The sequence below is a fragment of the Cricetulus griseus genome, chromosome 2 (assembly GCF_003668045.3).
Source record: "Cricetulus griseus strain 17A/GY chromosome 2, alternate assembly CriGri-PICRH-1.0, whole genome shotgun sequence".
NCBI classification, from domain to species: domain Eukaryota; kingdom Metazoa; phylum Chordata; class Mammalia; order Rodentia; family Cricetidae; genus Cricetulus; species Cricetulus griseus.
Window position 1 is genome coordinate 43,075,897 of NC_048595.1, and position 26,052 is coordinate 43,101,948.

At 49.2% G+C, this 26,052-nt stretch overlaps 3 protein-coding genes across 3 annotated transcripts in view; 2 read left to right on the top strand and 1 right to left on the bottom strand.

Annotated features, from left to right (window-relative positions):
* Positions 1-4,409, top strand: part of Acot11 (acyl-CoA thioesterase 11) — a 50,977-nt gene extending 46,568 nt beyond the window's left edge. Inside the window, exon 16 of the mRNA XM_027402356.2 lies at positions 491-4,409. Coding sequence (XP_027258157.1) covers positions 491-646 — 156 coding nt within the window. The 3' untranslated portion in view covers positions 647-4,409. The remainder of the gene's footprint in view (positions 1-490) is intronic.
* Fam151a (family with sequence similarity 151 member A) lies at positions 764-13,769 on the bottom strand. Its single transcript, XM_027402355.2, has 8 exons — positions 13,643-13,769; positions 12,049-12,195; positions 6,513-6,665; positions 5,395-5,554; positions 3,222-3,446; positions 2,691-2,830; positions 1,872-2,015; positions 764-1,437 (listed from the first exon to the last, which is right to left on the bottom strand). The coding sequence occupies exons 1-8, from the start codon at positions 13,767-13,769 to the stop codon at positions 764-766; spliced, it is 1,770 nt and encodes a 589-aa protein (XP_027258156.1).
* Positions 13,770-24,217: 10,448 nt separating this feature from the next.
* Mroh7 (maestro heat like repeat family member 7) overlaps positions 24,218-26,052 on the top strand; it is a 45,431-nt gene continuing 43,596 nt past the window's right edge. The window contains exon 1 of the mRNA XM_027402354.2: positions 24,218-25,325. Coding sequence (XP_027258155.1) covers positions 24,218-25,325 — 1,108 coding nt within the window. The remainder of the gene's footprint in view (positions 25,326-26,052) is intronic.

Here is a 26,052-nt window from a genome sequence, read left to right on the forward strand (position 1 = left end):
TAATTGAAAAGGTAGGGAGGAGGTGGGAATGCTGTGCCCCGCCCCCAGCTTGCAGTTTCCCTTGCAGCCCTGGATTGGCTCTGAGCCTTGCCCAGGTGCTGACTCGGCCAGAGTTGCTAAGGACCTAAGTAAAGCGAGTCCAAGGCTTATGTCTACCATGTTTCTGTGACCCCAGCACATTGATATCAGGTGGATTCAGTGATAGGCTTTGGAGACTCAATCCCTGTCCCCTGGGGCCACCTGGCCAGTATGGAGGTACACAATGATTTTATGGTGTGTTGTGATTGGGCAGCCAGGGTTGAAGTACCCCAAGTATCTGGGGAACTTGTCAAAGGAGGCCATGCCTGCCAGTCAGGTTTTCTAACTGAGCTCTAAGACTCAGGATTGTACCTGTTGCCTCCAAAGGAGGCAAGCGAAACTGACTGCCTCCTGCCCAGCCTCTGAGCCTCTCCCCATTATGCCTCTCTGAGCTTGGCTTCCTGCCTTGCAGGTTTCTTACTACAACCAGGCCACCCCTGGCTTTCTCAACTATGTGACCACCAACGTGGCAGGCCTGTCCACGGAATTCTACAATACGTTCAAGGCTTGTGAGAGTTTCCTGTTGGACAACCGGAATGACCTGGCCCCCAGCCTGCAGACCCTCTAGGGGCCACCCCACCCTGCCCCAGGTCTTACACGGTGCGTGGAGCAAAGCAGAGGCATTTATTCACCTTGACTCCCCAGGGAAGCCTTCCACATTAGATGCTCCAGTCCTACTGGGCAGTCAGTTCCTGCTCACATCTGCCAGCAAGTCTTCTCGGTACTCCTGGGGTATCCTATAATAGACTCGGGTCCTGTCCATAGCCCTGGCCACCCACAACCCAGCCCATGCATCTGCATAGCTGTTCCCAGCAACGCTGTGGTGCACTGTGACAGTGGCTCGAGGAGAGGCTGCCAGCAGCCTGGCCACAGCTTTGGCTGTACTCCGGCCCAGTGGCCCAGCCTGCAGCTGGAAGGACACAGGTTGCCAGAGCCCCTGACATAGCTCCAGCATATCTGTGACCATCTGCTCCTGATAGCCACTGCCCAACACCTCTTCAGGCCAGCCTGGTGCCACAGTCACATGGGGGAAAACCTCAGCCACAGCTGTAAGCAACTCTCTGCCAGCCACATGGCCAGGGACCACAAAATTACCATGTGAGATTGTAGCCCCCACCCACACAGGCCAGGGCAGATGGCCAAGGGTGGAGAGGTGTGCCAGCGTGGCCAGGGATGGCCGGAGAGCTGCGGGTTCCACTATGTTCACATGGATGCCCCAGCGCCTGGGGTGAACAGCCAGCTGCAGCAGAAATGACTCCAGGGTCATAACAGGACCACCTGGGGCACGCAGGATGGGCACAGGGTTTCCAGCTTCAGGTTGTTGGAGGCCGACATCCAGCAGAATCATGCCTTCTCTGTCTGGAAGAGGCAACAGTGTTTGGAGTACCTGTTATTATGGGGTGTCAGTGTCTCTTGGTAAAGGGGCAGTGGAGGTCATGGGGACAGACAAGGAGAAACTGGTACCAGCCATTCTTGAATCTGCCAGCCCCATCTCAGGCTCCAAATACTGTGACTGGTGACTCTCAGGCAGATATGACAAATTGCTGGCTCAGTTCTTGGCCTTCCTAGTGACTCAGAGCTGGGTCACCACCCAGTCTTCTAGTCAGGGTGGCTGAGGACTCAAGGCTGCTGGTCCAAGGCCAGGAGCTCCTGCTCTCGACATGATTCCTCCCACTCTGTATTCAGTGTGTGGCTTATCATGTTGCCATGGTAACAGAGAACCAAGTTATCCACCCAAGCAAATGACAGACCTGTGGGTTAGCCAGGAGCTTTAGGGCTGCAGGCAGACTCACCAGGGACAGTAATGGCTGCTGTTCTCCCACTGCCATTCACTTCTGGAACCAGCCACTCCACCTCTAGACCATCACCCCTGGGCTGCTGGAGAAGAGGGATCAGGCTGCCACCTGTGTAGTAGGTTCGCTTCCGGGTGCTGTTCACTGTGGGACCCAAAATTGCCAAGGTGAAAGGACCACTATCCATGGTTACGCCCTGGCTCTTCTGCATCCTAAATCCTGTAGCTGTCAGTAGTTCCCTCTTGGATAGATTAAAAGTTGTGGTCTCAAGGTCTGACAACCAGTCAACAGTTTACTGGGCCAAAAACCAAATGGAGCTAGAGTTGGAGGACCCCAAAGCTGGTCTCCTCTGCTTCCCAGACATGATTCCTTCAATAGGAGTGGTACCCGATGTGACCCCTTGTGATGGCTTAAGTGTAGGCGCTCCTAGACTCAGGGTCAAGAGAACAAGGGGTTTGCATGGTGGCATCTGGCTCATGAATTAGTGGGCACAGAAGAGGGCTGTGCTCTGAAATACTAGTGCCATCAAAGATGAGTGGCTGTGGAAACAAGGGGAGGTTGAATTGCTTGGTTCTGATCAAGCTTGTATAAATTATTTGTAGTTTTGGACCTCCCTTTCTCTCTCTGTGAACCAGACTCCTGTTTTGTGGATAGGTGAAGCTTGGATAGCATACTATCCCAGGGGCAGAACACAAGATCTCAGAATGGTTCCTGTCTCCCGTTCCACCTAGAAGTTTCCCCTACTTCTGCTCCCATGCCCAACCAAGGCTGTCCTGAGCAGACCCAGCCTACACCTCCCCTTATAGGCACCCTTCCTACAGGCCAGCTGCTTGAACTGCGACAAGACAGGCTCAAAGAGGTCATAGTAGATTTGGTGGGTGGCACTGTTGTCCCGGATGAAGAGGAGATCGTCTACCGACACGGGGTCCGAGGCACCCTGCCACAGTGTCAGGCTGTACCTGGGACCAGAGAGCTGACTCAGTGCCCACCTGGGCCCAGAAAGACCCTCAGCTCTACTCCTATGCTCAGAACTGAATGCCAGCTGAGCCCAGGAGTGGCACATCTGTCCTCCAGCTTCCCACTGGCCTCTCCTCTTGAGCACCCACCTTCCAGGGGATGACGGAAAGCAGGAGTTCAGGGGGTGGGAGGATGTACGCACTATTTCTGAGTTACCCACCAATGGAAGCTGTGAACAGCTTGTCACCAGAGGGGTACAAGCCAGAGGTAGGGCATTGTAGAAGGTTGTTAGGCCACTGGGGCCAGGGCAAGATGATCTTTAGGACCCCTTCCACCATGTTCTTCTTGGATCAGAGCCCAGGATAAGTTTGGAACCAGCAGAGGGGGCTTCACCTCTCAGATTGGCCCAGGAGCCAGCTGAAGTGGGGCCAAGCGGCCCGTGCCATGGAAGCCCGGACTGGGAAGGTGATCCTCTGGGGCAGCGCCCCCACCAGCTCCTGCATTTTCTCCACCATGGCTTGGGTATATGTGCTGTTTGGCAGCTGAGGCACATACAGAGTGGTAAAGCCGGGGGAAATGGTGACTTCTGGATACTTCTCCTGGACAAGTGCCAGGAACCTGCAGAGAACAGAGAGATCCACCTCTGCAGACCACTCCCGTCCCCTCATGTAGGTTCTTGTCTCAGGGATGCGGGGCAGCCAGGCTTGCCGAGTTCTACTTGGAGGAGGTTGGCAACACAGCTCTAAAGAACGACAGTCGTTTGCACATGCTCCTGCTGATACTACCACCCTGTGCAGTCAGAGAGGTCTGGGCTCAAGTCCCTATCTGCCTCTGGTGGTCACTTCAGCCTTCGATTCTCAAAGAGACAGTGACAGTCTGCCAGGGCAGGCAGGGCCTTTTAAACATCCCCATGTGGACCAAGGGAGTTGAGTGAGACTTGTAAGGTGTGTAGATCTGCAAGCTGCCAGCTGGCTTTGAGTCTCCAAAGTTTCAGATTATTCTTATTATTTTTTAAATATATGAGCCAAGCTTGATGGCGCATGCCTGTAATCTCAGCACTTGGGAGGTGGTGGCAGGAGGATCAGGACTTCCTTCATCCCCAGCTACATAGTGAGTGCAGGGCTAGCCTGGGCTATATGAAACTGTCTCAAAGCAATACATCAAAAAGAATTATTTGAATTTTGTTCTGATGCGGATTTATATAGGAAAGTTGTCACCTATCGCCCAGCCTCCAGAGGAACCTGAGGAGAGAAGCTTTTGTTTGTCTTGGGCCTTAAACTACATTTTAAAAATTGTATTCTTCAACTGTATCTCATTTTGAGAATCACAGTAAATATTGGCTGGGTGGCTGGGCGGATGGAGGGAGAGGTGCCTGCAGACCACAAAGCTTGGGAGGGAGAGGCCTGTGGGAACTTTTGCTCTGCCATTTGTAGACTTAGGCCGTTTGACCACTCAAAGATAGTTTCTATACTTACAAAATGAAGATGACTAGTTGCTACCTCATTCTCCTAAGAGTTCAGCTGTATTCTGCAAGTAAAGTGCTTGAAACAGTGCCTGGGGCACAATAAACATGCAACAACATGCTTTTGCCATCGTGACTTTTTACATCTGAAAAATGGGAAAAAAAATACTCCTAGCCGGTCAGGGGCTGGATTTTCTGGAGGGCTGGGGAGGGAGCCATCTCTTTATACCTTCTAGAAGGTCAAGTCCTGTGCATGTTACTGGGGAGACAGAAAGTGGTCTGCTCCCTCAGAGTCCACAGTGAAGCAGGGGTGACAAACGTGTAAGTCAACAGAAATGGTCCAATGGAAGCAGGGCTGAGGGGCCCAGGGGAAGTTCTTCAGGAGCCTGGGGTACTAGGGACACTTCTGGAGATGGCAGAGACTGGAAAAAGACTCTAGAGAAAGGAGGACAACTAAGCATGCTGGTGCACTCCAGGCATAGCAGAGATGGAGACAGAAGGATCTCAGGTTCAAGGCCATATGCAGAGTTCAAGGCTGTTCTCGGCTGTATGAGAACTTGTCTCATCCTCTCCCCACCACAAAGAAAGGTAGGAAAAAAAATAACTAAGAAACAAACAAATGAACAAAAAAGCCAAGGTATAGTGGCCCATTACTCTAACCCTGGTACCAGGAGACAAAGGCAACAGGAGTATGAGGCAGCTGGCCCACATAATGACTTCCAGGACAGCAAGGACTATATAGAGAGACCCTGTCTTAAAAACACACTAAGGGACAGGCATCCAAGGCAAGAGGGAACACTGTATGTGCATGCTCAGAGGTGCCTGGTGAGATGGTTCGGCAGGTAAAGCTGCTAGCCACTAAGACTGATGACCTGAGTTCAAGCCCCAGACCCCACGTGGTGAAGAGAAAAACAACTCTTGAAAGTCTGACTTCCACAGGTGCACTGTGGCACACAGGCATAAACACACAGGACAAAGGGAAAGGCTCGGTGCTGAGGTCTCGTGGTGGGACTAGCAAATGCAACAAAGATCCCCCGTGTCCACTTTTATGCTCAGTGCTGACGGAAGAGGGCTGGACCCAGTGGGCAGAGGGCAAACACTCACTGTGTGGCGTTGATCTCAACCGAGATAGGCACATTGGGGCCCCTCATGATGTCAGCATTGATCCACACGGGTCTCCGAATCCTGCCAGCCTCAGTCAGGTGCCGGAGGAGGTCCAGGGAGGGGCCCACAGCCTTGAGACTCTTGAAGTCCAGTTTGATGCCTGCAGGAAAGGGGTAAGGGCTGGGGAACCGGAAGTCAACTTGCTGGGTAGGAATAGCTGGTAAGGGTGGGGCAGGTCTTGGGAGAGAGTGGGAACAGACAGTGGTGGGGTATGGGGAAAGCTTTCAGGCAGCAAGAGCTAACACTTGAAAAGGAGGGTTCTCCTCTTCTCCTCTTCATCCCAGGTAGGCAGAAGCAAAAAAAAAGCAGAAGGCCTGGACTGGTTCAGGGAGACTCTGGCATGAAAGAGTTTCTGGACAGGGCTGAGCCTGAGACCTGAACCCCAACAGCCTGTGAGGAGTCCACTAGGCCTCCAGAAGTGACACTGAGTAGAGAGGTTAACTAGATAGAAAAAGTTACCCAGTGTGACTGACTGCCCATCTGTTGTCATCTGACATCTCCAACTGTGGAGACAAGAGATGAGACTTCCAAGTTAGAGATGTCGAAAGCTAAGCCAGGACAAGGGGAGCCATGGAGGGTGAAGGCAGAGAAGTCACAGGTATGTGGCTGTTAGATGAGGCTCTGAGGAAGACAGCTCGTGGGAGAAATGACGTGGTTGTGACTGGAGTTAGAGTCTATGCAGCTGCCGAGTGGATGAGGGGATGAGGGAGAAGGTTTCCTGTCTCCATCCAGACAGGAAAGGAGAGCTGGAGGTGAGAGAGTTTGGCTTTGAACACTTTATATCCAGTTCTGTGGACCCACAGGGACACCTTGACCCTGTTTGGCCCTTTATAGTTTACTCTGCTCTTTCGTGTCCCTGTTTCACCTGTGGGTTCTGGAGAGAACACGTGGGTTGCACTTCCTCTTGTCCACCTCACTTAGCTCCCCCTGAGCCTGAGTTATGGAAGTCTGGGAAGTGAGCAGCTCAGGGTGGGCCCTGGACTCACCTCACCCAAGAGGGATCCCTACTTAAGGGCGGGGACTGGGGAGCCAGTAGGGCTGGCAGAGGGATGCCTTACCCTTCTGAGACGAGGCCAGTACAGCTTCCAGCCACTGCTGCAGGGTGTTGTCACTGTAGATGGCTGGAGGGTGGGCCATAATGGGCACCCCGGTCTCATTGGCTGTGGTGAACCCTTCTACAGTGACATCTGCCTCCAAGACCATGACATCGCCTATTTTTAAGAGGGAGAACTCAATTAGTACTTTAAAAATATCTATCTATCTATCTATCTATCTATCTATCTATCTATCTATCTGTCATCCATCTATCAATCATTCTATCTAGCTATCATCTATCTAGCTATAATTCTTATCTATCTATCTATCTATCTATCTATCTATCTATCTATCTATCTATGTATCAAATCTGTGGTCCCCTGTGTGTTTGCTCATGCACCATGGCTTATGTGTAGTGATCAGATGACAACTTGTAGGAATCAGATCTCCATCAACCATGTGGGTCCTAAAGATCACACTCAGGTCATCAGGTTTGGTGGCAAGTGCCTTTACCTGCTGAGCCATACAAAGGCTTCTCTAGCAGACTTTTTTTTTTTTTTAAAAAAATTCTTTTAAGTTTCATTTTAAACTTTAACTTTTTTAAAAAAATGAATCTCTGACTGGTCTGAAACTCTTGTTATGTAGACCAAAATGGCCGGCCTCAAATTCACAGAGATCTGTCTGCCTCTGCCTCTGCATGCTGGGATTAAAGGTGAAGTACCACCACACCTGACCTGCTTGGCTTATTGATTATTTTTTTTATCCCTCTGAATAGAATTTGAGTCAGGCATGCCCAGGACAATCTGAAAGCCTCCAGTGTCAGCTTGCTGTCTGGAACGTTGGTTTTGGCTCCTACTTCCTGCCAAGACTACCCTTCTAGCCCTGACCTCACTACCAACTAGGCACTATTTTTATCTGTTAATTTCATGCAGTTAATTCATGTGAGCCCTTGAGTATTTAGTCTAAATGGAGCTCAGACATTTGGCACTAACTTTAATGTGTACACACAACTGTTAAATTGTAGATTTTGATCTCAAGTTTGGGGTGGGGCTGAAATTCTCATTTCTCAGGGCTCCCCAGTTAGGCCACTCTTCCATCCTGGAGCGTTGGCTGAAACCATCTCTTCCTAAGGGGCACAGCCCTCCTGAGTCTTCCCTCCATGACAGTGGAGCTGGTCAACACCTGAAGCACTTTAGAGATGACTAGGAAATGATGACAGTGAGCAAATCAATGACAGAAAAAGAAATATTATGCCAATGTGGGATTACAGGGTTTACACTTATAATGCCAGCATTAGGGATGATGAGACAGGTCTTTCTGTGAGTTTGAGGCCAATCTGGGGTACATAGTAAGTTCAAGGTCAGCCTGGGCCAAGTACTGAGATTGTATTTAAAAAGACACACACAACAAATTCAAGGCCAGCCATCCAGACCCAGGGAAGTAAGATAGCTCATATAACTGTCTGGAAATTTAAAAATGCATTTGTTTTTATTTTATGTGTTCAAGTGACTGCCTACATGTATGTGCATGTACCACCTATGTGCCAGTGGAAGACACAAGAGAGCATCAGATCCCCTAGAACTGGAGTTATAGACAATTGTGAGCTGCCATGTGGGTGCTGGGAACTGAACCTAGGCCCTCTGCAAAAGCAGCAAGTGCTTTTAAGCACTGAGCCTTCTCTCCAGCCCTTGTGCCTGAGAATTTTATCAGGTTTCTTTAAAGTCCAGGTGCTGGATTTTTAGGAGGAAGAATGAAGTCAAACACAGGGTGTTGCTGGCACTGTTTTTGTTTGTTTGTTTTGGGGGACAGAGTCTTACTCTATTGCTCCAGGTAGCCTGGAACATATTGTATAGTTCAGGCTGGCCTCGAGCTCATGACCAGTCCCCCTATGTCTGCCTCCCAGGTTCTGGGATTATAGATGTGTGCCAGCATGCCCAGAATTTTACTTCTGCTTTTGAGATACTTTTGTTTTGTGGCTCCACTAGCTTGGAACTTGGATCTTCTGCCTCAGCCTCACAGGACTAGGATCACAGGAGTGGGAGTTGTGTATCAATCCATCCTACTGTATCCTGTGCTTCAGAGTTGGGACTATTGTCCTCCTTGGTGAGAAGGGACAAGTTCCTTGGCCTCAGAACACCATCACTGACCTCAGAACCCATTGTGATCCCTAATGGCCTATGGATTTATGACATGAATTTTATTTTTGTGACTCAAACACCAAGTTTTTTTTAAAGGCATGTGTAGTAGTTTGAATGTAATTGGCCCCCACAAACTCATAGGGAGTGGCACTATTAGGAGGAGTGTCTTTGTAAGAGTAGGTATGGCCTTGTTGGAGGAAGTGTTTCACTGTGGGGGTGGGCTTTGAGTCTCCTATGCTCAAGCTGCATCCAGTGACAGCGTTTACTTCCTGTTGCCTGTGGATCGAGATTAGATCTCTCACCTCGTTCTCCAGCACCATGTCTACCTGCATGCCACCATGTCCTACGAAGATGATAATGGACCAAACCTCTGAAGCTGTAGGCCACCCCAATTAAATGTTTTCCTTTATAAGAGTTGCCATGCTTATGGTGTCTTTTCACAGCAATTTTACCCTAAGACAGTATGTGTTTTGCCTGTATGTATACATGTGTGTCATGTATGTGCCTGATGTCCCCAGAGGCCAGAGGGCATTGGATCCCCTGGAACTGGAGTAACATACAATTATGAACCACTTTGTGAGAGGTAGGAACAAACCCCAGGTCTTCTCTGCAAGAGCAGCAAGTGTTCTTAACCTCTGAGCCATCTCTCCAGCTTCTACCAAGTTCTTTCTTAACTTTGCCTACTTGAACATTCAGTGGGCAGAGCCCATGGAGTTTGGGGAACAGAGAATCTAAGCTGGAGCGGAGGTACCTGGCAGACACTGGTGTGGCAGAAACTAGGTGTGGTGGCACACATCAGTAATCCCAGTACTTGGACCCTGGAGGCAGGAAGTTTAAGAGTTCAAGGCTAAGTTACACAGAGAGAGTCCATGTTACAAGAGGGGAGCTGGGGGTGTAACTCACTGGTAGAATGGCTAATGTAGTATACATAAAGGCCTTGGGATTAACTTCCAACACCGCCAAAAATCAAATAATTCCAAGCCAGGCATGGTTTCTGTCTGTCATCCTAGCAGGGACCCTGTCATTGCTCCATAAGTGGGATGAAGACAGATGAAAATGGTGCTGTCAGCCTGACTGGCATCCCTGAGGTGGTCACTTGCACGTTCTGTCTTCCTGGAAAGTCTTCTCCCTTAATACTGAAAGTGGTGGACATTCTGGAAGCTGGACCAGGGGGCTGACTTGCTTGGGGTAAGAGACCAAGGAAGTGAGGAGGACGTTGGGTCCTCAAGGGAGCAGGGAGCACGCAGTTGCCAAGCCCTCCACTCACCCACCATTGAGTCGGGTGAGCATGGTAGCTGAGTGTGCAGATCCTAAGTCCACACACCTGCAAGCTGTGTGACACAGACCAGATTACTGACCTCTCTGTGCTCATTTCCTCATCTGTTGAGAATTAAATAGTAACATATCCCAGGTTAAGCAATTCACTAAGTGTTAATTATTATTTACACTTACCTAGGGTAACCCAGGACCATCTGGTGTACTTCTGCTGTCTCAACACAATTACTAATAATGACCTTGTTTGCAGTCACAAATGACCCAGTTTGGATGACAAATGGCTCACTTGCCTGGAATCACTGCCAGCATTCCCCTATGCAACCTTGGGTCTCTTGTAGCCCACTCAAGTCTGGAACTTGTTATATGGCCCAGGATGACCCTGAAGTCTTAATCACCCTCCCCTGACTGTCCTGGTGCTGGAATTACAGGTGTGCCCCACCATGCCTGGCCAGAATCATGGCTAGGAAATACCAAGGTAAAATTTGAATTTTGGGGCTGCCTCCCCTGCACTCTGGCTTTTGCTCTCAACCTACACATCCAGTCCAGACCATCCAACTCTTCCAGCTCCCTCAGAGGCCTGTTCCAGGGGCCCGACAGCAAGGAAACTGTGACTCTCTGCCAAGAGTCTGTGTGCTCCTTGCTGCCAGTCCCAACCCACACTCGTGACTCCTCACTGTGCCAGGCTGCCCTGGGTGAAGCTAGGTGGCAGGTACTACTTGGTTCCCTTGTCAGTTTGTGTGCGTGCGTGTGTGTGTGTGTGTGTGTGTGTGTGTGTGTGTGTGTGTGTGTGTGTGTGCGCGCGCGTGTGGTGTGGTGTGTGCGTGTCTGTGGTGTATGAGTGTGTGTGTGTGTGTGTATGTGTGTGTGTGTGTGTGTGTGTGTGTGTGTGGTGTGGTTCACCCTCCTCTGTCATAAATTCTCAGTGCTCAGAAATAAAGGAAAAACTCTTTAATTAGTGTCCAGCTGTAGCCTCTAGCTGTTGCTCAAATAGGCCCAGGCCGGGTCAGAAATATCTCATAGCTTGTATAGCGATAGGTACTGTCATTATCTTGTCTATGTGACCATTGACCATCCTAGGGTATTCTTTTCATCCCCACCCCAAATGAGATTTTTCCCTCAGCTAAGCAGATTTCCCACAAGCTAAAGTTTGCAGGTTCCTAGTTAAAACAGTTTCATCATTGGCAACGGGACTTGCTGTCTGTACTCTTTTCCAGAGAATGAAGAAGGGGCTAGCAGACATACAGAAGCCGAAGCCAGTAGCTCAGTGTTAGCCATGTTGTCTCAGGTCAGAGACAGTTTCTCATTCCTGTGTCACACAGTGTTTTCTGAGCAAGCATGGTTGATATCAAAGCTTGCCATTTCCTTTCCCCCTTCACTCCCAGTCACCAAGGCTGTCACCACCAAGCTGTGGAAGACACAGCTGAAGTAGCTAGTGGTGGACTGGGTCTCTCCTGGCCTGGCCTCTCCTCGCTGCATATTTAGGCCTGTGTCTTCTGAAGCAAACTCAAGCCAAGATTTCCCCACACCCCATCTTCCATGGCTTGGAGTTCATGAGTTTCTCAACAGCCGCCAAAGAGAATGTTTTTCCATTGGCCCAACCCAGGGACTCAGTTCACAGACTTTGGGGCTGATGTGTGTTGGCCTCACTCCTCTGTGACAATAGAACTCGGTCACTGAATTTCTCAGTTTGTCTTCTATGAGTGGTGCCCACGAACAGGATGCATGGGTTCCAGGGGACCTCCATGCAGTGTGAGGGGAGTGTGTGCCTGTCATGGACAGGGTGCCATGATTGGTTTTGCACCCAGACTCTAAGAAGCTGTTCAGGAGTCCACAGCCTGTTTCAGGAGAACTGTCAAATTCATGTCTCTGACTTCTTAGTCCTGGAGGTCAAAGGCCTCCTTAGCAGGGACCATCAGCCCTTGACAGGTTGTGGGGGAGGTTTTTAGAGTGAGTACAGTATAGCAATGAACCTGGAATTAGTACCTGGTCTAAATCCAGGGCTCAGAGCTCACCAGCTGCTCAACCTGAGTGGTCTTAGCCCTCAGCCCCATTCCCTCAAGGAGACAGTGGCAGGCATATGAAACAGCCACCATAGAGTTGCCATGATCCCCTGATCCCTGATCCCGAGCAGGATGGCTAGACTTACTGTTCAGGGCGGCCTCCATCTCTTTCTTGCTATTAGCTGCGTGGTACCAGGTGACCAGCAGGCCATCTCGGTGGTTAATTTGGCCTGTGCTTAGCATATAGTCCAGCATGTCAGCATCCGAGCGGCAAACTGCATCTTGCTCACAGCCTGGAACCAATGCCAAAGGGTTGTTATCGTCATCTTTTGCTCAGCCTGGCATGCTTAGCTGTAATTCTATCACTATGAATCTAGCATATGTCTTCTGTCCAGTAGACAGACAGCAGGACCCACAGCCCCTGGTTCAGCGAGACACAATGAGCCTAGCCTGGTGGTACATGTCTCTAATCCTAGCAGTTGAGAGTCCACAACAGGAAGAGTGGCATGAGCCCAGCCAGGACTACATTGTAAGTTCCAGGTCATTTGGGCCATAGAGTAAAAATCTTTTCAAATAGGGGCTGGAGATGTGGCTCCGTTGGTGGGGTGCTTGCTTGCTGAGAACTTAAGGCTCTGGACTTAACACCTAGTCAGCCCATAAACTGCCTGTAGTGACAGACACTTGGCATCCCACCATTAGGGTGGAAGTACCAGAGGAATCAGATGTTCAAGGTTGTTCTTGGCTGCATAGTGAGCTGGGGACCAGTCTGGATTTCTTGAGTCCTTGTCTCAAAAATCAGGCAAACAAGGACTGTCAAGATGGCTCAGCAGGAAGGACAATTGCCTCCTAACCTGATGACCTGAGTTTAATCACTGAACCCCATGTGGTAGAAGGAGGAAACTGGCTCCAACAAACTGTCCTTTGTTACACACACACACACACACACACACACACACACACACACACACACACACTAAAAAAAACCCAGCCAGAAGACAGGGAACTGTATGGATTCCTGGGGCCACAAAGATCATCATGTTGGCTTTGGGTCATTAGGAGAGGGAGAGGCATTTAGGAGATACCTGGAGGGATGGGTATATATGGATAATTCTGGACCGAAAGAACAGTGAAGGCTTAGCCATAGGAAAGAATAGAGGGATGCCTGGTTCTCATGGAAGAAGGAAGGCTTGATCGCTGGTGGAGGAGTTGGGTCTGTGCAGGGAAAGGGACCTAGGGGGTGGTTTAGAAAGAGCATACTGGCTGCAAAGAGCAGTTGCTGGTAAGAGCCCATGGAGACAGAGCCCCTGCTAGAGTCTAGGCAAGAGCACTGAGCTTCTGAGGGCAGTGCTGGGAGGGGGTGGGGGTTGGTTAGACGGGAGGGTGGGAAGCAGAGCCTGAGAGTCAGGATAGGAGTAGGTTTGAGGGGGCTGTTTCTGGGTGCCTAGAGGGCCCTTTATCAAGGAGAGATTGCAAGGACCAGCAGGTGAGTAGGAAGAGTGTGAAGGCTGCTTGGGGTGCTCACAGTCTCCAAGAAGGAATATCCCTCCAAAAGCACAGAGGAAGGTCTCGGCTGAAGGCTGAGATTTGGTGATCAGGGGAAAGTCTATGGCACCTTCTGCTAGGGCTGAAGGCTAGGCAGGGCGGAAGTACCAAAGAGCTGAATAGACAGAGCTTAGTGGGGTAAGGGGTGAGAAATGGCAGGTGATGGGGGAGGGGTGGAGTGTAGGAAGGAGTTCCTACCTGGTTGGGTGCCCCGATTCAGGGTGAGGCCCAGCACCATTGCAATAGTCAACACCAGGGTCACACTGACACTGCCAACAAGGATCCACTTGTCCTGGCTGTTCGAGCACCACTTCTTACAGGACATTTTGACCCTCACTGGAGAGAGTTCCCTTCCAGATTCCACAGGCACAGTCCCTGAGGCTCCCTGCAGCTGAGATCTGGTGGGAGGCAGGAGCCTGCAGCAGTACCTAGTCCTCCTCTGGTCTGGCCACTCCTGCAGCCTGGGCGGAGAGAGCTAAGAAACCCTGCCCTTCCTCTAGGCCTCATCTTCCCTTCACCCATGCTGTGTCTCAGCAGGTTAAGCAGAAAATCCTGCTACTCCCCCCCCCCCCCCCCGCCCCCCAAATGACCTTTGAGCACAGCAGAAAGGCAGAAAGCAGTGGAGGGTTCGATGGAGTCCCGACCCTTGGTGCAGGAGTATGAGCTAGGGATCTGTTCTGGCTACTCTAGGTTCCCCTGTGGCCTGGAGCAAGCAAGCCAAGGTGTCCTTCCAGGGCTTGATTTACCCCTGTGTGGAAGGAAGCAGCTGAAGAGGACCATCTTTCTCTCCTTTCAATCTAGACCTTTCTGCCCTGCTCCAGGGACAAGAGCAGATTACATCTGCCCTAGGGACATGAATTTCCTTCTATCTGAGATGGTGGCTGATAGACAGGGCTGGGATGGGAGTTGATAGTCCTGGTATGTGAACCTGGGTGAGTATAGGCCATCTCTGGGGCAGCAGGTCCATGGGCAGGGTTGAGTCATCTGCTCAGGCAGATAGAGAGAGAGAGACAGAGACAGAGAGAGACAGAGACAGAACAGAGACAGAGACACACAGAGAGAGTGTGTGTGTGCTCTAGAGACAACAGGATGAAAAAAGCTAGGGACTGCCCCGATTTCACAGGCCAGGGAACTTAGAGGAGTCATGGCCAGCTGTGGGGAGTGTGCAGAGGAATGTAGTTTAGGGGTTAGGAGACAGCAGGTGACAGGTGACAGGTGACATGTGAGTGGCTAAATGAGGTCTTGGTTTTATGTATTCCTTGACAATGACAATGAACGAAAGCAGAGTTTGCTTTTCCAAGATGTTTATTGCTCATCACAAAACCAATGGCAAATATTTCCTTTGTTCCCTTGTCACAGAAGACTGTCCCCTTGTCACAGAAGACTGTCCCAAGTCACATTTGTGCCACATGTAAGCACAGGCCCTGCTGCCTCTAGTGACAATGGGAAGTGCATTGTTTTAGCGTTATATTTAGTACCAGGGCTGAACAAATCTCAGTGGAAAACTCAAAACTCAGCTTTAAAAAACATTAAAAAGGTTTCTTTTGGTGGGTAAGCTGGCTCAGGGGGTAAAGGTGTTTGCCACCAAGCCTAATGACCTGAGTTTAATTGTCAGGAAGACCAGAACACTCTCTTAATCACTGAGCCATCTCTCCACCCCCACTCCCCCACCCCTCCCACCCCTGCACCCTGTAGCCTCTGAGAGTTTCCCCTTCACCTGGGCCTCACTAATCAGGCAAGGTTGTCTGGCCAATCAGCCCCAGAGTTTCTCCATTTTCTCCGTGCTAAGGTTACAAGCATCCTCCGTCATGCCTGGCTTAAAACTTAGTTCTTCAGGAGGACCTTTGATGTTCAGAAGTGTCGATTAGGAGGTGGAGACAGGAGTTCAAGCCTTCCTGGGTTACATAGCAAGTTTGATGCTATCCTGGAAACCACTAGACTTTTTAATTTCAGAAATTAAAACAAAAAGGTCTGGGACTCTCAATGGTAGGACATTTGCTCTGCATGTGGTGTGTGTGTGTGTGTGTGTGTGTGTGTGTGTGTGTGTGTGTGTGTGTGTGTGTGTGTGCATAGCCCTGGGTTCAACCCCCAGTACTGGGGGAACAAAAAGCAGCTGGAGAAAAGGAGGGCTCTGATAATGTTCTATTTCTCATTTTCTTTAGCATGTGTATGTGGTGTGTGGTGGCCAAAAGTTGACATCTGTCATCTTTTTTGATGTTCCTTAATCTTATATATTGAGGCAGGGTCTCTCACTTGAACTACAGCTTGTTGATTTGTCTACTCTGGCTAGTCACCTTGCTCCAGGGATCCTTTGTCTTTGTTTCTTGAGCACTGGGATTGCAGGCAGGCCATTGTGCCCATCCAACTCTTACATGGGTGCTGAGGATTTGAACTAAGGAAAATAGAAAACCACCTTTTTATGGCAAATATGAGTGGGCATGGCTTGGGAACATGGGTTCCAGTTTTCCTAAATGAACAAGGTTACATGGATTTTTATAATGCTAGATAGAAAAAGCATCAGTGTATTTGGAGAGAGCAGTGAAGCTACAGCAGGGTAGAGAACAGATAGAGGCTGTCTGATGGTATTCTTAGTGATAGACCTGGTGAGGAGCTAGCTATGTAAGTGATCCTTTCTAAGATGTTTGTGGAAAGGTCAAGAAGATATTAAGTCACATATAGGGGGTTGATAGTAAGTGGCTATTAAAAGTAGTTAAGAGCCAGGCATGGTAGCACACACCTTTAAACGTAGCACTCAGGAGTCATAGCCAGAAGGTTGGCCAAGTCAGTGACTCTCTCCTCTCCACATCCCTTCCTCCTCCCCTGGTGCGAGTGTCTGAGATAGGGTTCTGGAACTCACTATGTAGACCAGGCTGGCCTTGAACTTACACAGAGACCTGGCTCTGTCTCCAAAGTGCCAGGACTAAAGGTGTGTGCCACTACTGCCAGAAGTAAGGGATATTTATTAATGCCAGCTGCAAAACAAAGGAAATGCCTTACTTTATTGACTTTAAAGGGGAGGAGTCTCTGACTAGAGAGACAAGCTTACTACACAGTGAATGTCTGTGAGGTTGCTATGTGCTAGATTAGATATGATATATAGCCATAAATCAGGTTGCCTTGGGCCTAGCAGCAGGACACCGATTTTGTTGTCTTGCCCTACCTGGGGTCTCCTGTGTTTGATAGTCACAGCAGAGAACCACCTGCTGTACTAGGGAGGGGAGGGAAGCTGTAACTGTGACTAACCTCACAGTGTCAGTATCTGTAGCCTGGCAGGAAGGAACACCCCTCCGGCCCCTGAAAGCCTTGTGGTTCTTAGATTGGACCATGGGGCCTCACACATGTTAGGCAAGCTCTCTACTATAGGTACTATAGAATGTAACCCTAAGCTCTTTTCTTTTTCTTCTGTCTTTTTTTTTTTTAACTTTGTTTTGAGACAGGACTCGCTAAGTTGTCAAGGTGGCCTTGAATTTTCTGTAGCCCATTCAACTTGTGATCCTCCTGTCTCAGCCCCCTTAGTCACTGGGGTTACAAGCATGTGCTGCCAGGCCCACTTCTCTCCTTTGAGACAGGAAAGCACTTTATAGCTCATGCTGGCCTTGAACTCATAATCTTCCTAACTCTACCTCTGGAGTGTTGGAATTACAGGTGTGTGCCACAGCTAAAGAAGGACTTTATTATTTTACGTGTGTGGGTGTTTTGTCTGCATCTATGTCTGTGGACTATGTGTGTGACTGGTGCCCAAGGAGGCCAGAAATGGGCATCGTTTCCCCTGGAATTGGAATTACAAATGGTTGTGTGCCACCGTATGGGTGCTGGGAATCAAACCTGGGTCCTCTGAAAGAGTTGCTAGTGCAGTGAGTCATCTCTCCAGTCCCAGGAAGTACTTTTCTTTCTTTCTTTCTTTCTTTTTTTTTTTTTTTGAAAATAGGTAAAATTATTCTTTTTAAAAAGTTCCTTAATTACTACTCATATTTACATATCCATCCATCCCCCATTCCCTCACACTCCCATCCTCCCATGTTCCCCACCCCAACCCATCTCCCAACTCCTCCCCAGGGATAGTGAGGCCCTCTACCAGGGACCTTCAAAGTCTGTCATATCATTTGGGGTAGGGCCTAGGCCCTCCTTGCTGTATCTGGGCTGCAATATTATCCCTCCATAGGGAATGGGCTTCCAAAGTCCATTTGTGCTCTAGGGTTAAAGACTGGCTCCACTGTTAGAGGACCCATAGACTGTCTTGGCCTCCTAGCTGGCACCCACATTCAGAGGGCTTGGTTCAGTCCAGAAAGGACTTTTCTAGGCAAAAGAAAACCTAGCTATGTTTCTAGACTGTGGGGAAGGAGGAGGAAGAGGAGGAATTCTGGCTGACACCAGCCCCTGAAGCAACAGAAGGGAACAAACGAGCAAGGGCCGGTGTGGATAGGAGCAGGAAGAACAAAGGGCTGGAGTCAGGGCAGGAAGAGTGAGTCCAAGGCAGGGGAGCATTCAAGAACACCAACCATGAGCCTGTGAGATGGCTCCGCTAGAAAAGGCACCTCAGTATGGTCCTTGGGGCCCACATGGTGGGAGGAGAGAATGGGCTGAAGCAAGCATTACCTCCACACGCCAGAGTCATGTGTGCACACACATACACATACAGAATAAATAAATGTTAAAGATCACAAACATGCCTATTATTCACTGACAGGGATGGGGATGCTGAGGACACTGAGGCAGTCTGATGAGGCCAGTGCTATGACAGCATGTCTCTGAACAAACAGTGTCTCACATCTGAGAATATCAAGTTTTACTGACCTGAGTCCAAGCAAAAATACAACCTGTTGTATAGTTTCACTCTCATTTTGTTATGTTTTTGAGATTTATTATGGATACAGTGTTCTGTCTGCATGTATGCCCGCAGGCCAGAAGAGGGCACCAGATCTCACCATAGATGGTTGTGAGCCAACATGTGGGTGCTGGGAATTGAACTCAGGACCTCTAGAATAGCAACCAGTGCTCTTAACCTCTGAGCCATCTCCCCAGCACCCTCATTCTCATTTTGTAAATGGGACTTCCAAAGTGTTTCTATCTCATCCCTGTAATCCTTATCATTTTAAGGCCTTATCATTAAAACAATGTTCTCGGGAGCCAGGTGGTGGTTGCACACACCTTTAATCCCAGTACTGGGGAGGCAGAGGCAGGCAGATGTCTGCAAGTTCGAAGCCAGCCTGGTTTACAGAGCGAGTTCCAGGCCAGCCAGAACTACACAGAGAAACCGTGTCTTGAAAAACAAACAAACAATTACATTCTTGGGAGAGAGCCTTGGGGCCTTACTTTCTTCAGCACAGAACTAGGTCACACACAGTGACCATCTCTGTCCCTGTCCTCACCCCACCCTGATCCACACTCTTATCAGTCCCTGGATGAAGCAGGGTGGAGCAGGGGAAAGATCAAGGACTTGGGATCATTTGGCTTTTGGCCTTTCTCTTCATGGATTGCTTGGCTCCAAAGCACCTGTCACATCAAGATAAACCGAGGTCTAAGTTCACTGACACTGTTCTGGGGGCTCTGCAGACCCACTGAGACTAGGCCTTTTTTTGAGTCAGGTCCTGTCTAAGTGGTGTTGGGATCTGAAGACACAACCCCTTTTCTAAAGATTCCTTTACTTCTCTCCATTGTGTGGGCAGGACCAGGAGCCTTATTGGCTGGGGGACTTCCGGATCATGGTGACCTCACAAAGACTGTAAACCCAGCCTGGGTTGGGGGAGCCCAGGTAAGCTGAAGGGTGGCTTTGGGAAAGTACCAAGGGTGGGGTCAGCTTCCACAGCCTCCACAAGGCAGTTGCTACCTTGACCCCAACCCCCACTAGGTAAAAGTCTCCTGGTCTGGCTATAATCCCACAGTTGTTACTTCATACCCTTGGATTAAAATTGACTTTTCTGTTGCCATGTGGATGCCCCAGGTGGAGGTAACACATTAGCAGCTCAAGGCTCACAGAAAGCTTGGCTGTCTGTCTTGAGAGTGGAGGGTGGGAGAACAGGGAAGGTGAGCGGCAACTGAGTAAGAAGACCTAGAGTGGGTGTCAGAGACCGAGAGCAGGGTACAGAGGACCTGGGCTAGAGCGTCTCCTTTTGTCACTCAGAGAAGGATGGTGTGTGGATGGACATTTGTGGAAGGCTGAGCGTGGCCCAAGAGGGAATGGGATGAAACTCAGGAAGGTGCTTTTTCCACTGAGGGAATCCTAGAATCTCTGTGGTGCTATGGGAGAAAGTGTGGGTTGAGAAGCCACCTCTGCCACTTGCTGGGGTCTTTGCAAAAACCATTTTAGATCCCCAAACAGTCTCTATGTGCTAGTAAATAAGGGCAGCGACATCTACCTTGAAGAGCTGTCATTCATTCAATCATTCATTCATTCATTCATTCATTCATTCATTCATTCATCTATGTGAATGTATCTGCTCTGCACCGGGCGCTGTGTTGTGTTCTGGAAAAGCAGGAGTAATAAGATGTACAGATACCCAGTTCATGTTCTAGTATGGAGACATAAGAAAACAGAGGAAGAGGGTTCCTCAACAGCATTTGGGATCTCATGAAGATTTCTTGGGGAGGGAGACTTCAAAGCTAGTCTGGAATGTGACGAGGAGGCATGGGCCAGATGAAGGGCTTGAAGGTAGAGTGGGCGGCAGGGGAAGTTCACAGGAAGGGGCAAGACATTGAAAGGCTTTGCCCCAAGAGAGAACTCCAGCACATCTGAGGTGCCAGAGAAGTTGAGAATGGTTGAAAAGTGGGCTCAAGGCCAGGGCAGGATGTGGCCTGAGAAACCCAGAGACCAGTGTGCAGACCCCTGGCTGTGCGTTCAAATTGCTGCTCATTTGCAGGTAATACTCGATTGTCTTTTCTTTCATGATGGCTGGGCACGGTGGTGCACACCTTCAATCCCAGCTCTCAGCTGCTCAGGCAGGAGGATCTCCAGTTTAAGGCCAGTCTAGGCTACATAGCAGTTTTAAAGGCAGCCTGGGAAAACCTATCCAAAAACAAACAAACAAACAAACAAACAAACATAAGAAAATAACAATGAAACACCACTCTTATGGTTGTTGTTTTAGTGTTTTGCCACAGACTTTTTCAGGCTTACCCCAGGTTTGCTCACTTTCTCTGAGTCTATAGGCTTGTATCTTTTATTAATCAGGGATGGTTTCAGCCATTATCACGGTGAATGTTTTTCAACACCCTATCCCCTTCTGAGACTCTAAGACTAGAATGCTAGACATGTTGTTATTGTCCCCAAGAGTCTGCCTTTTCCTCCTGTTGCTCGTATTAAGTGCATTTTATTTTATTTTTATAGATTTATTTATTTATTTATTGTTTATTGAGACAAGGTCTCACTATGTGTCCTAGCTGGTCTGGAACTCACTCTGTAGATCAGGCTGGCCCCAAGCTCGCAGAGATGCTCCCACCTCTGCCTCCCGAGTGCTGTGTTTAAAGGCGTGTGCCACACCTGGCTCTTCTATTTTTTCTTCTTGAGGCATGCACTCCAGTAAGGGCTGGGACTTACTATGTATCAGAGGGAGACATCTGGTCCCCCTGCTTTCCTGTTCCCCCAGGCCTGGACGACCAGGCCTAGACAGAGTAAGCAGATCTTAGTGATTTGTCCTCGAATTCAGGACTCTGTCTTCTGTCTTTACAACTCAGTCCATCAGACAAGCTTTTCAAAACTCAGTTATTGGGGAGAAAAGGAAATGGGATCAATGCTTAGAGAATGTGTTCCAGTGATGCTGCAAGAACACATTCTAAGGAGGCACATAACGTATTTTATTTGATTTACTTATTTTTGTTTGAGATAAGGTCATAGGTCTATCATAGGCTATCATTATGTAGCCCAGGCTGTACTCAAACTTCCAGTACTTCTACTTCAGTCTCCCAAGTATAGGTGTAAGTCACCATGCCTGACTTTGTTGTTATTTGCAACAAGGTCTTACTCAGTAGCCCAGGATGGCCCTCAAACTTGAGATCTGTTCTCAGCCTCCTGGGCCTTGGGATGTCAATGCTCCCCCACCACACCTAGCTCTGAGAGGCTAGATCTTATATTAAGTTTTGTTGGTTTGTTTTTTAGACAAGGTCTCCCTATGTAGCTCAGCCTATCGTGGGACTCACAGGGTATTCCAGGGTGGTTTTGAACTCATGGTGCCATCCTGCCTCAGTTTACTAGTTCTTGGATTACAGGTGTGCCCTAACATACTGAGCTGTTTGTTAAATGTTCTTACACACACAGTAGCACACTCATAGATCATCGGAACAGGAACATCCAGAGGGGATATGTTTAATACTTTGGCTGTGATGATGATAGTCCATATGTATGCATATGTCCAAACTCACCAAAATGTGTACATTAAGCACAGACATTGTATCTGTTCTTGTAGAGCAAGGTCATGTGTAACCCAGCTAGCTTTGAAGTCTAATCTTTCTTCCTTTCCACCCAAATGCTGGGATTACAGATGTGTGCCTGTCCCTGCTCCTCTTTTTGCTAAAAGTTAATTTTAAAAATACTTTATGTAAATGAGTGTTTTGCCTCAATTATGTTTGTACAATGTGTGCATGCAGTGTCTGCAGAGGCCAGAAGAGGTGTCAGATTACCTGGACTGGATGGTGTGTGTGTGTGTGTGTGTGTGTGTGTGTGTGTGTGTGTGTGTGTTCAGCACCTGTGTATATGACAGAAAAAGATCAAGTGCAAATGTTGGTCCCTCGTCAAGTAAAAGGAGGAAAAATGATGGGTATAAAATTAAGATAAGGGCTTTGGCAAGGAACTCGAAATCAAGGATCCCCAACCCTCTCAACTCCTTGGCTACAGATGAAATAGTTTTTGGAAGCGATGGTAAGGCTACTGTTCCTGTTTTGCAGGCCCCAGGTGTTAGGAATGCACATGGCTTCCCCTGGGCACCAAGGTCCTGATTGCCCTTTGCCATGGCCTCTAACAAAAAGGAATAGAAAGGCAACATAGGAAAGCCTTCTGCAGGCCTCACACTCCCTGCCAGACACCATTAGGGCAATGTCTCTATAGGACAGGGAACTACTGAAGAGCACAGAGCCAGTGGGAAAAAGTCTCTTGCCCAGGTTCATTCACTCACACTTGTAAGCTGATCTATGAACTAGGAACTACATGACTTCCAAAGCCAAGCCATACAGATGCAGGTTGGGGGAATGAACAAATGATTTAGAGAACCAGTACATGAGTGAATAAGAAATGAATGGAAAAGAAAGCAAGCTAGTGAAAGAACGGATGAGAAAAACAACAAGAAGGTAAACCGAGGCCTCAAATGTTACCGAGCACTTCCCATGCTTGGGCGCTATGCCAGACATAAATCAGCAGTGAGCAAGTAGTTCCTAGGGTATTGAGTGCTTGCCTAGTAGAGAGGCCAGATGTGTGTGCCAGGAAAGGGGAAGCCAGCAAGATGCTCTGAGAGCTTACAGGTGGCCTTCGCCTGTTTAGGGGACCTACAAGGGTGCAGCTTTAAGTGGTAGCTGGACTAGGGAAATGGAAGAGAGATGCCCAGCCTATGGAAGGCCCAGACCTGCAAAGGTGAAGTGGGAGGGGTTTAAGGAGGACCGCGCAGGGTGATGCAGAAGAGGCCTCTAGGTTCTGCTAACAACTAGTGACTGTTCCAAGGACAACAGGAAGCCATTGATGAGTTTAGCCAGAGGGTGGGTGGCACAGAGATGGTCTTGGTCTCTCTTTCCCTGACTTAATTTCCTTTGTATGTCTTCCCAGGGGCCCACTCCTGCTTAGGAACACCATGCTGGCAGGTGAGCTGCTCTTATAGATCCTACAGGGGGAGGGTGGCTTAGGGATAGGGTGAGGAGGCAGGGGACTGGGGAATCCACCCACAGTTAGATTGCTGGGCAAGTAGGTTCCATCTTAGTAACTGTTGGGTGCTCTCTTGCCAGGCTATAGGGTGCTCTGCCAAGGGACCTCTGAGGCTCTGGGCTGTGACCACATGCAGAATAGTTCTAATGACTTAGGGGTTTGTCCCAAGATTCAGGCATCCTTGTTTGGTGAACTGAGTATTGGATAACTCATAACAAACTACTTTATCCTTTCTTTCAACCTTTGAGTGGGAGAGGTTGCTTATTTGCCTGTTTATAGACTGACTTGTGTCCCTGGCACTGTCTGGGAGTTGGAGATGATCTGGGATCCAGGATATGCACAGTTTCGTCCGCTCCATTTCCTTTCCCCCTTTCCTTCCTTCTGTCATGTCATTCTCTCTCTCTCTCTCTCTCTCTCTCTCTCTCTCTCTCTCTCTCTCTCTCATTTTTGGAGACAGGCTGGTCTTGAACTATGCTCCCACATCAGCCTCCTAAGTGCTGGTGTTACAGGTGTGAGCCACAGTGTCTGGCTAGAATAACTACAGTTCTTGACACCTAGAGCTTGTCTCTAAAAGGGCTCAGTCAATCATTAGAATGAAGAGGGATGAGTATTTTGGTAGGAGAGCTGAGAATGGCAAGGCATAGTGGGAGGTACCAGACCAACGGCAGTATATTTGTTCAGAACACAAAGTCAGGGGGAGCAGGATGTGGTCAGGGAGGTCAGTATACATGGCATGGAACAGAGTGAGAAGGGCACCGGTGTGTGATGGAGCTGGGAGAAGGAGCTGATAACAGCAGGAGGCCCTCATTCATGATGGGGGGGCACAGGACAGGGTTCTAGCAGGCTGCATTCATCTCCTCTCTCAGGAGTGCTGCAAGGAGCCCCAAAGTCAGCAGAAGGGACAGTGGCATTAAGAAGCCTTCGGAGTGGACATGGCCCTGAGTCCGGCTGCTAGTCGCATTCTCAATGAAAACCTACAGAAGACACCGAGTCCCAGCTCCTGTGAGGTTCCAGGAATAATGTCCAACACCATGCCTAGGCCCACCCCAGACCTGGCCCTTGCTCCTCTCCCGGCACATGGCTTGGCTGTCACTCCAGTCCTTCATCCAATTCTGAGTCCTGACCCAGAGGGAGCCCCTGGCCTAGTACCTAATGACACCTCCAGCCCCAATGCCAGTGGCATCACGGCTCCAGCCTCTAACCAGATCAACAGCTGCTCTGTGGACACTACAGACCAGAGTTTGAACCACATTGCCAGGCCCAACTCATCAGGGAGTCTCTGCCCAGACTCACAACCAACTAAAAACCCCAGCTCTACCCAGGCCACTATTTTAAGTCCAGAAAACACTTCTAGGCCATACTCTGAGGATGTCTCCATGTTCCTCTCAAACAAGGTTTTTGATTTGGGTCAGAGTAACTCTAATCCATCCAGGCCAGAGCCAAACCTATTTGTAAGGGCTCTTTCCAGGGACGCACTGGTCCGGAGTCAAAGCATCTCCAGGCAGGGCTCACAGGTGCCTCTTCTATCTTCCAACACTTCTTTGGACCGTATGCTCTCCAGGAACACCTCCAAGGTGAACTTGAGTCTAGTCCCAAACTCAAATGAGTCCATAACACTGACTTCACATACTATTTTTGCATCCATTTCCAAAGAAGCCTTGAGTGCACCCTGGAGCACAGGCTCCAAGGAGTCCATCAATATGATTTCCAGCAGCCGACCCAGGTCTAGTTTAAATGTGACTGTCGCTCAGGCCTCACATGTCAGCCTGATCCCTGGTTCCAGTGAAGGTCTCAGCCTGCACTCAAGTGCCCAAGCACCCAACTCCACCCTCTCTCCATCATCCTGCATGACCCTGATCCTGGGCTCTGAGTCCCTGAGCATAGACTCCAGCTTCATGGTAAGCGACACCTCCACCTTGACCCTGAGCAGCCAGAGAGATTATTCTGAGGACAACAGCATCCGCACCATGCCCCTGGAGGAGAATCTGGGGAAGTGGGACAGCCTGCAGGGTGTCACGGCTTTCTGCAGCCCTCCTGAGGGTGAGTAGAGAAGAGGAGGCAGGATTATATATTCAGAGTCATAAGGCAGGGTGGGCAGTGGAGAGGAACGAGAAGGGAGCCGGCAACACTCACAACTCAAAGCACGGTGGTAACCATGCTCTAGCAGGCACTTTGACCAGCTGTATGACTAGGGAGCTACTCAGCCTCCTTGAGTGTCAATTTCTTTTACTGTGATAGGACAATCCTTACATTTTTTTTTTTTTTTTAAACAAGGTTCCGCTATGTAACTCTGACTGGTCTGGAACTCAGTATGTAGATCAGGCTGGCCTCGAACTGCGATCCCCCTGCCTCTGTATCCCCAGTGCTGGGATAGAAAGTGTGTTCCACCAGGCAATAATCCTTCCTTTCTATCCAAATCCTGAGTCCATCCACTGGTCATATGCTCCATTCAGATTGTCTTCCTCTTTTATATAAACGTCAGCCCTGATTCCCTAGGCTGAAGTTTGGCCAGAGCAGGAAAACTCTAGGCTTAGCGTGATCTCCTCTATAGGGATTTGAAGAATCCACTCAGGCCCTGACCTCTGGAGCCAGTGTCTCCCTCCTCATAAGTAGGAGGTCTGTTGCTGTATATTCTCTCAGTTGGTATCTTTCTTTCATATTTTTTGGAGCCAGGGTCTCCTGTAGCCCAGGCTGGTCTCAAACTTGCTATGTGCTGGAGAATGAACCTGAGTTCAGATTCTCCCGCTGTCACATTTCAGGTGGATTA